This window comes from Lolium perenne, chromosome 1 (assembly GCF_019359855.2).
Source record: "Lolium perenne isolate Kyuss_39 chromosome 1, Kyuss_2.0, whole genome shotgun sequence".
Taxonomy (NCBI): domain Eukaryota; kingdom Viridiplantae; phylum Streptophyta; class Magnoliopsida; order Poales; family Poaceae; genus Lolium; species Lolium perenne.
In genome coordinates, this window is record NC_067244.2 from 190,161,487 (window position 1) to 190,179,082 (window position 17,596).

At 42.5% G+C, this 17,596-nt stretch overlaps 1 protein-coding gene across 1 annotated transcript; it reads left to right on the forward strand.

Annotated features, from left to right (window-relative positions):
- The first annotated feature begins 8,618 nt into the window (after window positions 1-8,618).
- On the forward strand, window positions 8,619-17,397 carry LOC127316487 (uncharacterized). Its single transcript, XM_051346897.2, has 14 exons — window positions 8,619-8,758; window positions 8,852-8,953; window positions 9,058-9,090; window positions 9,222-9,289; window positions 9,716-9,813; window positions 10,006-10,057; window positions 11,049-11,141; window positions 11,693-11,803; window positions 12,946-13,144; window positions 13,781-14,193; window positions 14,367-14,476; window positions 14,652-14,710; window positions 15,044-15,231; window positions 16,949-17,397. Exons 1-14 carry the CDS (start codon window positions 8,683-8,685, stop codon window positions 17,156-17,158), a joined length of 1,812 nt encoding a protein of 603 aa, XP_051202857.1. The 5' UTR covers window positions 8,619-8,682; the 3' UTR covers window positions 17,159-17,397.
- The last annotated feature ends 199 nt before the right edge of the window (window positions 17,398-17,596 follow it).

Below are 17,596 nucleotides of genomic sequence, written 5' to 3' on the forward strand. Positions count from 1 at the left end.
AGGGCAACACCATTAATGATGATGGTGCGGGAATAGATAACCCTCACTATGTTCTCTTTAAAGATTATTATGGTGATGTTTATGCTAAATATGTTGGTCCATATGATGGTTATGTTGCTTGGTCTATTTGGGTTCCAAAGACCCTTGTTGCTAACAAAAGAGGACCCATTGAAAAATGGGTACCTAAATCCAAGAATTGATCTCATGTAGGACTATGCCTTGGGAGGTTCAAAATGGGTACTTGATAGTGGATGTACAAGTCATATGACCGGCGGCAAGAACCTCGTCAAGGAGTTGAGGCCTAACATAAATGATATCACCGTCTCCTTTGGCGATAATTCTACATCCGAGGTATTGGGTTTTGGCAAGGTTGTGGTTGCACACAACATTACTCTTGTGGATGTCATGCTTGTCAAAACCCTTGGTTACAATTTGCTTTCCGTTTCCGCCCTTGGCAAGATGGGTTTCGCCGTCTTTATTGATAATGATATTGTGGTCCTCTTGTGGAGCAAGACTCTAAAAGTCGCATTCGTTGGGTATCGCGAACACAACTTGTATGTGGTGGACTTTTCGGGGACCACCACGTCAAGTGCGATGTGCCTATTCGGAAAGGCGGACGTGGGTTGGTTGTGGCATCGCCGCCTAGCCCATGTCAACATGAGAACTTTGCAAAGTCTTCACAAGGGGAACCATATTGTGGGACTAATGGAAAATGTGTCTTTTGCCAAAGATCGTGTTTGTAGGGCTTGTGTTGAAGGCAAAATGCATGACTCTACGCATCCAAGCAAGACCATCATCTCTTCCAAGAGGATCTTGGAGCTCCTTCATGTGGATCTCTTTGGTCCCGTTACTCATGCAAGTCTTGGTGCGAAGAAACATTGCTTGGTGATTGTCGATGACTACTCAAGATACACTTGGGTCTACTTTCTCAAGACGAAAGATGAGACTCAACAAATATTCATTGACTTTGCTACCGAGGTGCAACGCCAACACAACCTCCTCATTATGGCAATAAGAAGTGACAACGGCTCCGAGTTCAAGAACTACACACTCAATGATTTTCTTAGTGATGAGGGGATTCGTCATCAATATTCCGCTGCTTACACCCCCCAACAAAATGGTGTTGCGGAGAGGAAGAACCGGACTCTTATGGATATGGCAAGGTCTATGATGGCGGAGTATAAATCCCGCTATAACTTTTGGGCCGAAGCCATCTCCACCGCTTGTCACTCCTCCAACCGGCTCTATCTCCGCAATGGCTTGAACAAGACTCCATATGAAATACTCACCGGGAACAAGCCTAATATCTCATACTTCAAGGTGTTCGGGTGTAAGTGTTTCTACAAAATCAAAGGGGTTCGTTTGTCTAAATTTGCTCCTAAAGCTTTGGAGGGTATATTAGTTGGTTACGGTGCCGAATCTCACACTTATAGAATCTTTGATGTATCCTCCGGGATTATCATTGAATCTTGTAGTGTGAAGTTCGAAGAAAATGATGGCTCCCAAATGGGGCAAGTTGATGTTTGTGCAGGTGATGAAATACCTCAAGATGCCATAGTAAGAATGGGTGTGGGATTTTTCCGCCCCATTGAGGGACACGGTGTGGCGTCTCGGGAAGGACTATGCTCTACCACGGTGGAGCCCTCATCTTCTCAACATCAACAAACCCCATCAAGTGAAGCAAATGATGCACCAACCCAAGAACAAGAACAACACCCTCTCTCTAGTGTGCAAGATCAAGGTCATGATCAACCAAGAATTCATGATGGTTCCGACGAGTATCCATTTGATATTTGCTCCGCACCAAATGATGTCCAAGATCAAGCACATGATGTTGAGCACTCACAAGAAATAGTGGTTGCTCAAGTGGAAGGTCAAGACGGGGACCCAAATGATCAAGTTGATCAAGTGACACCTCCAAGGCCAAGAAGAACCAAGGAGGAGATCGAGGCCCGTCGTCTAGCAAGAAGAGAAAGGCAACTTGAGCGTCTTGAACACACACACGACAAGGTTCGTGGTGATGTAAGGGCAAAGGTTTCCACAAGAAGGCAATTGGCTAATTTTATCAACCATCATGCTTATATCTCCTTAGTGGAACCCAAGAAAGTATTTGAAGCCCTTGAAGATTCGGATTGGTTGGAAGCTATGCACGAAGAACTCAACAACTTCAAGCGTAACAAAGTGTGGACTTTAGTAGAGAAGCCAAAGGGGTGCCGCAATGTTATTGGCACTAAATGGATATTCAAGAACAAGCAAGATGAGTTTGGGAATGTTGTGAGGAACAAGGCAAGATTAGTGGCTCAAGGGTTCTCTCAAGTTGAGGGAATTGACTTTGGAGAAACCTATGCTCCCGTGGCTCGTCTTGAGTCCATCCGTATCCTTCTTGCTTATGCATCGCATCATAACTTTAAGTTACAACAAATGGATGTGAAAAGTGCATTTCTTAATGGTCCTATTCATGAAGAGGTTTATGTTAAGCAACCCCCGGGGTTCGAGGATCTCAACTTCCCTAACCATGTCTACAAGCTCGATAAAGCTCTTTATGGTCTCAAACAAGCTCCTAGAGCTTGGTATGAGCACCTTAAGGAATTATTGGTAGACCGTGGGTTTGATGTTGGGCTAATCGATCCCACTCTTTTTACTAAGAGGGTCAATGGGGAGCTTTTCATTTGCCAATTATATGTTGATGATATTATCTTTGGCTCTACTAACAAAGCTTTCAATGATGAATTCTCAAAGCTTATGATCGATAGGTTTGAGATGTCTATGATGGGAGAGATGAAGTTCTTCCTTGGTTTTGAGATCAAGCAATTGAGAGGAGGAACCTTCATCAACCAAGCAAAATATCTCCAAGACATGCTCAAGAGGTTCAAGATGACCGAGATGAAAGGTGTTGCCACTCCTATGGTTACCAAATGTCATCTTGCACTTGATCCCAATGGTAAAGAGGTGGATCAAAAGGTATATCGCTCCATGATTGGATCCTTGCCTTACCTTTGTGCATCTAGACCGGACATAGTGTTGAGTGTTGGTGTGTGTGCAAGGTATCAAGCTTCTCCTAAGGAGAGCCACATGATAGCTCTCAAGAGAATCTTTCGATATTTGGTTGATACCCCAAGATATGGTATTTGGTACCCCAAAGGCTCAAGTTTTATTCTCAATGGGTACACCGATGCGGATTGGGCGGGAGACAAGGATGATAGGAAATCAACCTCCGGGGCTTGCCAATTTCTTGGTAGGTCCTTGGTGTGTTGGTCATCTAAGAAGCAAAATTGTATATCTCTCTCCACCGCCGAAGCCGAATATGTTGCCGCCGCAAGTGGATGCACTCAATTGTTATGGATGAGGCAAACTTTAAAGGAATACGGTGTCATTTGTGACAAAGTGCCTCTATTATGTGACAATGAAAGTGCTATCAAGATTGCCTATAATCCGGTGCAACACTCAAGAACGTAGCATATTGAGATCCGGAATCATTTCATTAGGGATCATGTTGCCCGTGGTGATATTGAGCTCATCTATGTTCCTACCAAAGATCAACTTGCCGATATATTCACGAAGCGTCTTGATGAAGCAAGGTTCACTTATTTGAGGAATGAGCTAAATATCATCGATTCAAGGAGTATAGCTTGACCATCTTGCAAACACACCTTCGTCTCAAAACTTTATTTGGTTTAGATGTGGGTATGGAAATAGGGGGAGTGCGGTTTAAATTATTGAGCTATCCCTCCCCCCATAATGCCAACATTAAAGATTTCATTCTCGTTATATCATATGTTGATATGTGAGCTTAAATGATGAGTATTGGTTTGGACCCAAGATATATCTTCGCGGTGCCATACCATAACACTCATATATGGTGGCCTAGGCCACCACACTCTTCTTCGTGAAGAGTTGGAGTTGTTTGGATTTTCATTGGATTTTATTGACATCTCCATGTTCTTATGGGAAATCACTCTAGTTTGGCCTTATTTGCTCATATCTTGCAAACTTGAGTGACCATGTACCATTAACAGTTTGTATCTTCTAAAACCTAAGCCTACTCTCTCCTATAAGCCACTTCCATCTTGCTCATTTGTCATGTTTGGTAAAAACTTGGAGTTTGAGGTTTTTCGGTCGGATGATCTAGGTTGCTCCATCTTATTGGTAAATTTGCACCTTATATGTGACGTGATACATTATTGCATCGCATATGGGTCATGCAAATAACCAACGAAAGATGGGCCGGATTCACGGCGATTCTGGAATTTTCCAGAACCCCGGATAATCCGGCCCCAGGAGACCCCGGAAAATCCGGCCCGGCCGGATTATCCGCCCTAAGCTAGGGCCGGATTATCCGGCCTGGGCAGATCTTGAAAGGGTTGAGGTCGAGGCCGCGGGGGGCCAAACGGTTCACACCCCCCCCCCACGCGCCTCTCTCCTCTTTCTCCTCTCAAGACCGCCGGATCTCCTCCTCCTCGCCGGAGACGCTCCGTCCGCCCCCTCTCGGAGTTCTTGGGTGGATCGGGTGCATCTCCTCCCTAGCCACCTTCTCCTCCAAGCGGTTTCCACAATGGATGTGGGTATGATTCACAATCTCTAACCCTAGATGTTGTGTTTTATATGTGCTATTTTCTTGGTGGAATTGGTGTCTAGTTGTTCCAAATCACGTGTAGTGTACTCCTCTTGCATGCTATGAGGCCGATCTAGTCTTAGACAAATTTTTGATTGAAAAACTACACATCTCGCAGGGCCGGATTATCCGCCCCCCGAGCAGGCCGGATTATCCGCCCCCAGGGGACACCGGATTATCCGGCCTGGAGCTTCATCGCCGCTGCAGTTTTTGCTTCAATCTATCATGTCTAGATTTGTACCGACTTATAGCATGTTTCTCGAGTATATTACTATATCTTACATGACTTATGAGCATTACCTTCTCTTTGCTACCCGCCTTTGCTTCTCACAGGTGGTGCTTCTCGGGGTGGTCGGAGACGCTCAAGGCATGATCGATCTAGTGACGAGTTTACACCCAATGCACCTCGCAAGTCCGTCACTTCAAGGCGGAAGAACAAGGAAGTGAGGGAGAACTACAAGGCCATGGATCCAGTCTCTTATTCCGCTATTCGCTTGAAGAACTGGTATGAAGATGTTCCAAGGGATGAAGAGATAGAGGACAGGAGATTCTGGTGCATGGAGCAGGAGTTCATCTACAAGGATGTCTATGAGCCCATGAAGAATCTGAGACCCATGCAAGCTATCGATGTGGACATTCTGGCAGTCAACAATCACTTTGAAGATGCAATCTGGGTAGCTGGAAGGCTGGGCTTGCATGATATCATGAAGATTCAATGTGACTATAGCCCAGATTTGGTGAAGCAATTCTTTGCCACTTTGGCAATCAAGAAAGATGAGGAACGCACTATGGAATGGATGACTGGCTCCACTCACCGCGATTGCCACTGCGCCGATTCTTTGGTATTCTTGGAGTTCTGTTGATGAGGGTCGTCGCCTTCATGGACCACACTGCAGATAAGAATGCTCTTGTGCATCTCTATACTGCAGCGGGAAAAGTTGGCTTTACTAAGGGGCTGCTTTCCATATACAGTCAGTTGCTCCGGTTCTTTCGGGCAACCATTTGCCCAAGTGGTGGTAACAATGACGCTCTCCGGGGAGCCCTTGTGGACCTTATGCACCTCAGCTATAAGTGTGCTCGTGAGCCTAATGAGGATCGGGACTTCACTCTTGATATCATGGACTTTATCTTCCATGAGATCCATGATGCCATGGTCTCCCGGACCACCATACCCTATGCACCTTACATTCAGCTTCTCATCAACAACTCTGTGGCTGTGACTGATGAAGATTTGAGTGGGTATCCTCTTGTGAAGCACCATGTCAAGAAGGCCTACAAGCTTAAGCCAGTCTCTTCAGCTGTACCTGCACCTGACACTTTCATGGGTGCTGCTCGTTCTAGTGGTTTTGCTCCTGCTCGTCTCCCTGATGTCCCGGCTATGAGGAAGCAAGTGACCCGGCTTAGTTGGTTTCAGCGTCACATCCTGTGCATGAACATTGAGATCCATAAGGAGAACTATGCAGCTAGCCGAGAGCGTTCTGAGATTAAGCATACTCAGGCGGTTATTCTACACAAGCTCAGTGGTGATCAAGGTCCCCCGCCTCAGCCTCCAGCTCACCAGGGTTACGGTGGATGGCACTCTTGCACTGTTCCTTGGAGTGATCTTGATGATTGCCTTCAAAGGTCCAACACCTCTCGTCGTTCTCCGGATGCACCTGACACTGATGAAGAAGAAGAAGAAGAAGAAGAAGAGGCGCAAGAGTCCGATGATGATTATGCCTCCGAGTGATTCCCATGGGACGTGTAGCATCGCGCTTGTCCCCTTTTTGGCGTCTCGATGCCAAAGGGGGAGAAGTGTTCTATTAGGATTCTCGGGGATTTGCATGGTTTGGGCACAAGCATATGCGTTTATCATTCTTATATTGCTTGTGTTCCCTCTTATTTGAACTATTTGGTTTGTTTGTGTGCCGTTCAAAACTATGTGCTATGTGGTGTGAGACATTGTTATGGTTTTCGGATTTCTATTTGTTGAGATCAAGGATATTATATTATGTGTGATGCTACATCTCCGCATTATATATCTACACATGGGTATGATTTCTTGCATCCTATCTCAACTTCATATGTGTCAATGTCTTTTGTTAGAGCTCATGTTGGATATCTCTTGTGTTGAGGCACCATACTCCTATGTGTTGTGTATTTGTATTCAAATGCAAATTACTCATATGCACACATGTAGGGGGAGTGCCTCTATGTTTTGCCATCATGCTTGTCTCTATAGTGATTCCCTTGCAAATCCGTATATTGTCATCAAACACCAAAAAGGGGGAGATTGAAAGAACATCTCTCACATTATGTTTTGTGTGTTTGATGTCAATATATGTGATACACTAATGTTTGTTTAAGTGGTACAGGGATTACATAGTTATTTATTCATGTGTGTTGGATTTGATCGTCTGTCAAAAGAAATCGGAAAAAGTTGGCCAGGCCGGATAATCCGGGCCGGATATTGTTGAAATATCCGTCCCCCTGTTTTTGGCTAAGTCTTCGAGGAAAAGCTGATGAAGATGGGGCCGGACATTTGCCCGGATATTGTCCCGGTATTGTACCAGGGCCGGAATATCCGGGCCGGATATTTTGGAAATATCCGGCCCCCCCGTTTTTGGCTAAGGACTGGAAGAAAAGCTTCTCTGGCATAGGGCCAGACATTTGGCCGGATAATTTCACTGTTTTGTTCCGTGGGCCGGATTATCCGGGGGGCGGATTATCTGGCCCTTACTTAGGCCGGAATATCCGGCCCCCCGGAAGCTGCAACGGCTCAATTTTGAGGGGAGGTATAAATACCCCCCCTTCTTCTACCTTGGTTGCTTGCTCAATCATTACACAAGAAATCTGCCAAGCCACCTCCATTAGAGCCACCTCAAGAAACTCAAGATTTGCAAGATCTCCTTCCTCCCCCAACCAAATCTCTTGATCTTTGGGGATTCGAAGGAGAAGACACCGATCTACATCCTCACCGAAGCGTTCTTCATTTCCCCCTCTCTTGTTTGAGGGATCTCATGCTAGTGTTCCTATTTGGTTCCCTAGTTGATTTGTGTTGATGTATTGCTGTTGATTGTTGTGTTGTAACAGATTTGGGAGCCTCCAATTTGGTTGTGGATGTGTGCCCCAAGAACCTTGTAAAGGCCCGGTTTCCGCCTCGAGGAAATCCCTTAGTGGAAGTGGGCTAGGCCTTCGTGGCGTTGCTCACCGGAGATCTGAGTGAAGCCTTCGTGGCTGTTGGTTTGGCTTTCGTAGCAACCACACTCCTCCAAACGTAGACGTACCTTCTTGCAAAGGAAGGGAACTACGGGAATCATCTCCGTGTCATCGCGTGCTCCACTCTCGGTTACCTCTATCCTATTCTATCTCTATATTGCTTAGATATATCTTGCTTAGTTGTTAGCCTTGTCATATAGGTAAATTCACTTAGTTGCATATCTAGAGAATTTACCTTTTGTGTCAAGCCTAAATTGAAAAAGAACTAAAAATTGGTTAGCACCTATTCACCCCCCCTCTAGGTGCGGCATACGATCCTTTCAGTTGCATATGAGGAATCTATCATTGCATGGATGCTACAATGATTTTGGATGACCTTTTACATGACTTTGGGGAGATTTGTTGCAACACCGTTGCAAGAGAATTAAAAAATACCGTAAGATTGAGTTTTACCTTTCAATAATCAAAATTCACAATTTTAAATAGATTGGACGGTCAAAGTCGAGGTTGGGGTCGAGTGGACGGCTGAGCTGAGTTATTTTTTAGGTAGGTGTAACGTGTAAGTAGTTTTTTTGGAGATATTTTTTAGAATTAGGAAGGAGTAATAATAAGTAAATGGCCGACCTGATTATTGTTTCCAGCACCCAGCCCAACTTGAGCTTTGCACAATTTGGCCTTTCACTGCATCAATAGTCGGCGTATTCTCTTTTCTTTTCGTTCCCGCGCGTAAAACCCCCGCCAAAACTCCAAATTCACGCCGCCCACCCGCCACCCCCTAAATTCCCACCCCAGTCAGCCATAGCTGCAAGCGCCTTATTCGAGGTTCCAGTCCCCGCTGACTCCGCGAACCATCCGAGCAAGTGGATCACCAGATGGGGAGACCACGGAAGACGAAGGCGAAGGCCGCCGCCGAGGCCGAGGCCTCCTCCCCCGCCGCATTCTCCATCGGTACGCGCAACCCTGCTCCCCCACGCAACGATTCCCCATTGTCAGCCGGCAGATCGTGTCTCACAGGGCAGAGCAAACCGCCCCCTTCCGCAGGCAACTGCAAGGTGGAGATCCACGGGAGCGGCCTAAGGTGCGCGTCCACGGAGCGGAACCTCACCATCTCCGGGACCAATGGCGCCAAGATCGTAATCGCTGGTAATATGCCGCGAGGAGAGTCCCCTCTCTCCTGCATTTTCCATTCTTCTGCTCTCTGTCATAGATGATGCTACCCCTTTTGTTAATGATCGATCTTTGCGCAGTCGATGGAGCCAAGACTTCTTCAGATGGGATCGGTCAGTGTGAGATTATCCGAATTGTTTTTTTTTCTTTCTCGGTTGGGTTATGGGAGGAGATAGCTGAGGGAGTTGGACCAGTGGTGGTTCTGTTCATTCGTACGATGTATTAATACTTGTACTACATGTAGGTGATGGCTCTGATTTCATCCTTCTGAACCCCAATGATATCGATAGCCGAAGCAAATCTCTACTTCAGGTAATATAGCTTATATTTCAATCAACGTCTGTATTTTAGCTTTTCGTTGCTCCAAGGGAAAATGAATTATATCTTATCGCAGTTTTACATTTTCTATTTTGATGGAGCACTTGGTTGTAGACCCAAAAGATTTACTCTTGTTTTCTCAATAAATAAATGAAAGGTTTTTTTGCGGAGAAAATAAATGAAAGGTTTACATGGACGCATATTGGTTATGCACGCTTGTACAATTAGGCAAGGCATTATCATACATGTAGCTCTAGTAGCAACATTCGTTGAATTGTAGTAACTGCAACGTTAGGTTTCTCAAAGCTACACATCAGATAGTAATTGCGCAATATCATATTGCAGGGATATTCTACGATGACAGAGCTTTGATGATTGTTATTGTGGTTACTGATGTGCATTTTTCTCTTAATTTTTTAGGATGTACTAATGCTCTATAAGAATGAACTGCCAACTATGGATTATGCTGCTAACACTGGGAAAAAGTCAGGATTTCTCGAAAAATGCGTAATGGGCGGGTAAATTTTTTATCCTGTTTATTTCTTCTCTACCAATTGTGATCGATGACAGCGACAAAATTCTTGCTATTTTTTGCATCCACGTCATACTATTTTGGTTTGTTTGCAAGAGCAGAGTAAATATTATTACTATCATATTGTTCGTAAGAGTAGAAAGAGCTAACATTTGGGTTTCATATTTTTCCTTCTCAGGAAGTACAAGACTCTAATTCTGAGGTCTACCTCACTTGCAGGGCTTGAAGAGGTAAGCATTAAATAATAAACTAAAATAAGAGTTCATCCGTACTTATTAAAACTGGACCAGACTAGCCGTTCAATCAGAAAAAACCTGGAACCATAGCCTCAGCTGGTCTGGTTTCCTTACTGGATTGTCTATGTTCCTGAGCCACTTGACGGGTGATTCCGTAGTTTTACTGTCCAGTTGTTTGCGTGAATTGCTAGAATGCCATTATGATTTGGGCAGACATCAGCTATGTGCATGACTGTCGTGTTGTATTAGGAATAGAAGCTTCAAGAGACACATCTGACCAACCAAAGATTTTTGCTGGTCGTGATGGTTGCCACTAGTAATCTACTATTGCCTTATATTGAACTGGTGGTCCACCCTGCGAAATGTTGGCTGGACTGACAAACCAGCGAACCTGATAATCAACCGGTTTGATGATTGGTCCAGTTTCAGTAACTATGTGTTCACCATTCACTACAATCACCTGAAGGTTGGTGTCCAATTGATAATTTGACATAGCAAATTTTGAATTCAAATTCAGTTAACCTCCATTTCCCCATGGGTATATCACTTTTTTGTATCACTTCTAAATAAAACGTTGACCAACGGGGAATGATCCCTCCCTTGGCTATACGCTGTTAGGTAGGATGAGACTCTCCCCGCGGATGGATGATAACCCGGTTTATTCGCCCCTCCTGCGAAATTACCGCGGATGGGGATTCGAACCCGGGTGGGCTGGCTGCGCACTCGCTTGCCTTGCCACTGAGCTAGAACTCAGTTCTCGTATCACTTCTAAATAATTTGAGCTTTTCAAGAAATGTGTGTACTAGTGTGCACTATCATTAGTGGCCAGTGAAAACAGATAAATGACCTTAAAGAACTGCAGATACAGGTGAAGTTGATTTACCGTGAATTTTCTATGTATAATAGAAATGTCTACTTGCTTTTACAAGTAAAAAACCATACCGAGTTTGGTTGAAGTTGAAATCTAACCACTCTTATCACACAGATCATAGCTGCTGTTTCATATCAGATAGTGCCAGCTGACACACAATATGCTGAAATACCCCTGACAGTTGTTACATCAGCTTTTCAACGTGTGGTATGTCATTCCTAAATTCTTTTGAACTTCAGAACTAGCATCCATTTTGCAAGATTCATTCCAATCTCATGTTACTAAAGATGAATTATCTCTGCATGCCTTCTTGGTACATTTCTTTTTCTTACTGGTTCCTACTGGTTATTTATTACATGTGTACTGTCATCACTCAATGAAATTACTTACATTCTACAAAAAATTATATGATGCTTACAATTCATCTAATCCAAAACACTTTTTACCCTGACCAATCTTGGATTACAAGGGAACACTATATTACTAAAAGGTAAACAAGTCACCTGAAATGCTTATTGTTCTTCCCAGACTGCACTTAGGCCTTTTGTAGTATGCAAATAAGCAAATCATTCAATTCTATTTGTCTGACATTCTCAGTCCAAACTAGAAAGATACTGCCAACTAATTATAAACCCATTATGCTGTTCTTGGTAAATGCCATTGCTGCATTCTAAAGTGTGCATGATGAATCATATGTACACAATTGTCTATTTTTTCCCAAAGTTTCATAACCAATGTAGTTCTAATATTTATCTCAGGGTTTTGGTCATCTCTTGTATAAGGAACTTAGCCAGCGTCTTCAAAATGTTGGTGTCACAACTATATTCTGCTGGGCAGATAAGGACTCCGAAGGATTTTGGTTTAACCAGGCAAGTGAAAATGGAAATCTGGCAACACTGTTTTTTTCAGCTTTCTTTTACATTATAATTACATCTTAATATTAAGTTTGGAATATGATATATAGTTTAGCAATCTAGTGCTTGTGTTACTGGTTAAAGAAATAGGCAGCAAACAGAAATGAAGATACACAGGAGGAACTATATGTTCTGTTAATGGAGCAGGCAATGACCCTGAATTCAAGCCAAGAGGACATGATCCTCTACCTGTCACACAGGCAATAAAAGACTACCCTACGAGGGGAGTCACAACACACAAAGAGAAAACCTTGGTGGTGAAAACTATGGGTGCTCACAAGGTGAATATTGTATGAGCAGAGAAAAGTATGCTTATTGCAAGGAGGCTCGCTATTTTTTTTCTCTTCAATCCCTTCTAAATGGGCTATATAGGGGTATAAAATGACTTCGTGTAGGAGGCTAGGAGCATAACTTAAGTTGTAAAAGAAACAAACCAGACGTTAATGCGGGTTACAAATAAGAATAACGCCGCTTTGATGATTATACGTTGCAAATAAAAATCTATTATTGATTTCTCATTTAGTGTTCTTACATAACTTGGTGATTTGTTGGAGAAAAAATGCTTGACTTGTTATACTTTTTGTATTTTGACAGTCCTTAGTATCTTGAGTCTTATGCTCCTGATAGGAGTTATATTAAACTAATATAATTGCTCAATGCCATTAGCAAACCTTAGCTACTTTTAAGTAGACCTGATCATGGGTGTCCCAGCTTGTTTTTTGGCCTGAAATCCCCTAAAAGACTGAGTAGTTCATGGGAAAATAACTAGTAGTTTGCTGAGAGTGATTAGAATATTGTATTTATAATCCGCAGAGGCTAGTTTTATGTGTGTTGGCATTGTCTAGTTGGCCTCTTCAAACCTTGACCAAAGCCCAGCTGGGCTCAGGTTTTAAGCAGGTCTACTTATAAGGAAACAGATAATTTTCAGTTCAGAGTAATTGAACTTTCTTTGCTCTTATTAAGTCATTGTTCTGTTAGAACATTTTCGTTGCACAAGATCCTCCTGTACCTTGTCCTACTTTAACAACATGGTTACCTAATAAAAAACTACAAGGATCTAATGATATGACTGCTTTGTACTCCTGAGTGCATTACAGGGTTTTGTATCTGTTGGAGAGGTGGACACTAAAGGTAAAATGCGCAGAATTCCAGTAAGAGCTGATATCAAGAGAACATTATGCTTTCCAGGAAGTTCAACACTTATGGTTACACATCTTAAGAAGGTTTTGCCAACTGTGCCAAAAAATTCAGTGGGAGAACTGCAAACTTCTCAGCTCCACCCTGTGGTACCAGATAGTAAGTCTTCATGAACCCATAGGTGTTTAAATTTGTTAGGTTCAGATATATCTCGAACCCACCAATTCCAGTAGAATTGATGTTTCCATGCAAATATAGCTGTAAAAGAATTTACATGTAGAGATCTCTTACATGTAATATGCTAGCTGAGAGGGTTAAGCAGATAAGATATCCTTATTTTGTATAACATTACTTGATATGTAAGCTGTATAATTAAGAACTTCACTAAGAACTTCTCCAAAGGAAGTGGACCCATGAAATGCTGTGGCTATGCAGATCCTCTCTCCTTGGCGTCATGCCATTATCTATCCAATGTGATGGGCCATTTGTTTGTTTGAGTAAATCTTTTACCACGCAAACTGTAGTATATTAATTTTTATGAATTAACAATGAAAGTTCTGCTGTTCTGCAAAGAGTGAAAAACTGAAATATTGACCAATGATATTGCTGCAAGCAAATATTATACATTGCAATATGACCTAGAAAGTCGGTAACTTATTGGTTTATCAAGTTTGATTGCATCCAACCTTCGGAACATGGATAGTGCATCTGTCTTAGTCGTATACGCATTGGTGCATATTCCAGAAATATCAATTGTTATGTCTAATGCTGATGATTTGCTATATTTTTTTTCAGGCATGTCTCCTGGTGATACTGATAGTGCAGTACCCTCCTGTGAAAATTTGTTTTCCCCGACATCTGGATGCCACAAAGTCAGCAAGACTGCAAACATTACAAGAAGTGAAGCTTTTTCTGCTGGTGAAGGATGTTCATTCTCTGACCAACAACCAAAGAAACGGACATATCAATCCTCATCATCTTCACTGAAGTCAAAAAGAGTGAGGTGCAGCGGTCATGCTGACCATAAACAAGGCCTGGGGCGAAGTGATATCTGTGACAAATCTCTATCTGTAAATACTCCTACTATGGCAGTTCACGTTGAAAACAATGTATCAGGAGATGCTAAGGCAACTATCTGTTCCAGCGGAAGGCCTTCAGTTATGCTAATGAATATTGCAGATGAAACAAAGAAGATACGGCTTACAGAGGTAGTCTCTATATAAACTATACTCTTATCTTTGAGAAAATGTGAGTGGCATTTCTAAAATGAAGGAATGTATGAGTATATGCTTACTCAAGGAACTGACACTCTGGTGCACTGAAGCAAACTGCAGGCTACTTATTTTGCTAGCTTCTGAATGTGTTGCGACTCTTGCTGCAGGTAGTTGAAATGCTTGGGGGATTTGTTACCTCTGAAGGAAGTTCATGCACACATGTGGTAACTGGAAAAGTTCGTAGGACTATGAATTTTTGTATGGCTTTGAGCTCTGGGTTAGTTTTCATCTAAATTTTCCTTACACCCCAGTTCATCATGTTTGAAACCATAGTATGATTTCCATTCCTTGTTCTACACTGAATTAATTCAACATTTCACTTATAGATGCTGAAGCATCGTAGTCACTGTGTAGTAATAGTTTCAATTGACTAGACTATATACTGATTGCAGGGCTTGGATAGTTTCTCCAAACTGGCTAAAACAGAGCTTCCGTCAAGGGAAATTTGTAGGTGAGTCAAGCAACCAATTCTTGCCATGTGTGTCTGTACTTTTTTTTTTTGGAGGATACACCCTGGAAAAGTGTATCAACCAACCAATTCTTGCCATGTGTGTCTGTACTTTTTTTTCGAGGATACACCTTGGAAAAGTGTATCAACCAACCAATTCTTGTGATGTGTGTGAGTGTAGTCATTGTAAGCTCCTGGAGCTGTTGTTGCGATGAATTAGGTGTTTAAACCCTAGCACTTGATCCAAAATGAAAAAATGTACATGTTAGATGGTTGCTGCTCTTCCATAGTAAAAGAAACAACTTATGCTGTCTTCTCTTGCACTTCGGTTTCCAGGTGAAGCAGAACATGTTCTAGATGATGAAGAATATAAGATGGAATACAAGTTTGAAATAAGAGATGCGGTCATGAGGGCTAAAGAGAGGCCTTGCTTGTTATTTTCTGGCTACACTTTCTGTCTGACCAAGTACATCCAACCGTCTCCTGGTGTCCTCTCTCCAATTATCAAATCCTCTGGTGGCAAGGTAACTTCAGATCATCCTGCCATGCAAAACTCCTGCATTTTTTTCGATAAAGAGTATATATTAATATCGCGAAGATACGAATTACACCCAGCCTCTGCAACAACGTATTGCCCTAACGGCACTATGGATGCACACAACCAAAAAAGAAAGAAGAATTACAAAAAAGAAAAGTCCCGCTACATTTAAACAACGCTACTAACACCACCAAGACATCCTGAAGTCTAGCTTCTTCAAAAGCGGCGCCTCCAAGAAGAAAACAGTGCATACACACCGTCAACCTGATCATAGATCTTAGGTTTTCACCCTGAAGAAAATCCTCGCTCTCAACAATGTCTTCAACAAGGCCATTGGCAGGCACAACCAACTAAGCCCAGACCTTGGGTTTTCACCCTAAGAGGTAGGACATAGGTAGGACTATGACCTTCTCCCGTGCAGTCGCCCCCACTTACATGCCGCGATCACCAAGCCAATTCCTCAACACCGCACAGACTCGAACCACCATTGTCGGTCCACCGGATCATGGTCTCCATGACATTCTCCGTCAGCACCATGGAACGAGAACATGCCCCATGATATTAATAGCCGACCGAGCTTCGAAGCGCTCCCTCTGAACCTAAACGGTTAGAGAAAAACATGGGTGCGCACGACTGTCCGATCTAACAAACTCCAGGCAAGAGATGCACTGTTACATTTGCCGGTAGAGCCTTCCAAAACACGACATCTTGGCGTGAGAGAAACCTTAGGACCGCCTCCTTTATTCGACCAAGCCAGCAACCCCCACGCCACCAGCCGGAGGCATACGAGAAGATGATCCAGCCTGCCACGCCAGAACCAAGCACGCAGCTGCCTCTTAGCTGCAAGCTCAGATCGAATCCGGGCCAATCAAAACATGCATGGCCAAACTTTTTGAACAAGTTACAAATTTAGCAGAACTCTCAATACAATTTGATGGATCACTTTACAACCTGAGGGTGTTCCAACTTCTATGCTCTAACGCTAGTACTATTTTGCCAGGCATGGAGTTTTGTTATACCATCTTTCAATAGCACATGCTACTTTCGGAAATTCAATTCGGCACATGGGAGCATATGCTCTTGCCACCGGGAAAACATTTTGAAATGTTCAAAAAATTTGAACAAAAAATTTCTCGCTTACGTATCAACATGTTACATGCGCACATCAAGTCTTGCGAAAAACCGATATTTTTTGTGACTTGTGAAAAAGATAAACAAAACGTCTCGTACACAACTTTTTCTTACAGAAAATTTTGTCTTTTTTACAAATGACACTCAAAATATCGGTTTTCTGTGAAACCACTTTATGAACGTGTAGAATTTCGAGATGTATCCACTAAATTTTATGTTCAAATTTTTCAACATTTTAAAAGTGCATTTAAAATGAAGTTTAAAAACCGGGAGCATATGCTCCCGGGTGCCAAAACGCCACAGTTAAAGTTCCAAATGCAAACTTATAAACTATAGTTAGAGACATGTGATTGATGCATGAAAGTTGTTTAAAATGCTTTGGTTACATACGGATCATACATAAACTTAAGTATTGACTATATGTCATTACTAGTAAGCTGCTGAGAACAATTTTGGATCAAACTACTATTTTTTTCATGAGTCCAACATTTGAAATATCTCTAATTTTCCTACTCAGAAAACATAATTACCTGGTCTATTCTAAAGTATTTTCACATCTATTAACTTTGCAGATCATCAATAAGCTGGATGACTTAGATGAGCTCTCAGAAGATTCGGATGAGCTCTCAAAGACAATCTTCCTGGCGTGTGAAGAAGGCATGGAGCTTGCCATGGATGCAGCAAAAAGAGGCATAAGAACATTCAGCACTGACTGGCTCATGACATGTGTCATGAAGCAAGAGCTTGATCTTGAGGCGCCACAGTTTGCAGAATCTCTCTAATGAGCCCCAGTTTATAGTTTAGGGCCCCGAACTGAATAGTCACTTTTGCTAAGTTATTGCCTTGTTGGCTATTGTAAATCCTTAGTCTTGTGTCTCAAAGGTTTAGGGTTTCTGTGTAAATATGCATGCCCACCATGTGAACACATTTAGAAACTATGAAGCTAGACAACTTGATGCAGTGTTACCTTTGCATAGAACTTTGTAATCTTCTGCAAAACTAGTTGTGCTTTGTTTGAAAACCAGATTATAACCTTAACCACAAATATACTAAAGATAGATACTATACACTATTTGAAACTCTTTTTTGTGAATCATACCCCTGAAATATGCATGTGAAACTATACACTATTTTAAATATGCATGTCAATTGATAATTTCTGAAATATGATGATAAGTGAAATGAATGACAACAATGCAATAATTTCTGCCAAACATCTG

Excerpts from the sequence above, each read along its gene's own strand:
- LOC127316487 (XM_051346897.2), top strand. The coding sequence starts at position 8,683 with ATGGGGAGACCACGGAAGACGAAGGCGAAGGCCGCCGCCGAGGCCGAG. Across the intron at positions 8,759-8,851 it reads CCCCGCCGCATTCTCCATCG|GCAACTGCAAGGTGGAGATC; the intron begins GTACGCGCAACC and ends CCCCTTCCGCAG. Across the intron at positions 15,232-16,948 it reads TCAAATCCTCTGGTGGCAAG|ATCATCAATAAGCTGGATGA; the intron begins GTAACTTCAGAT and ends TTAACTTTGCAG.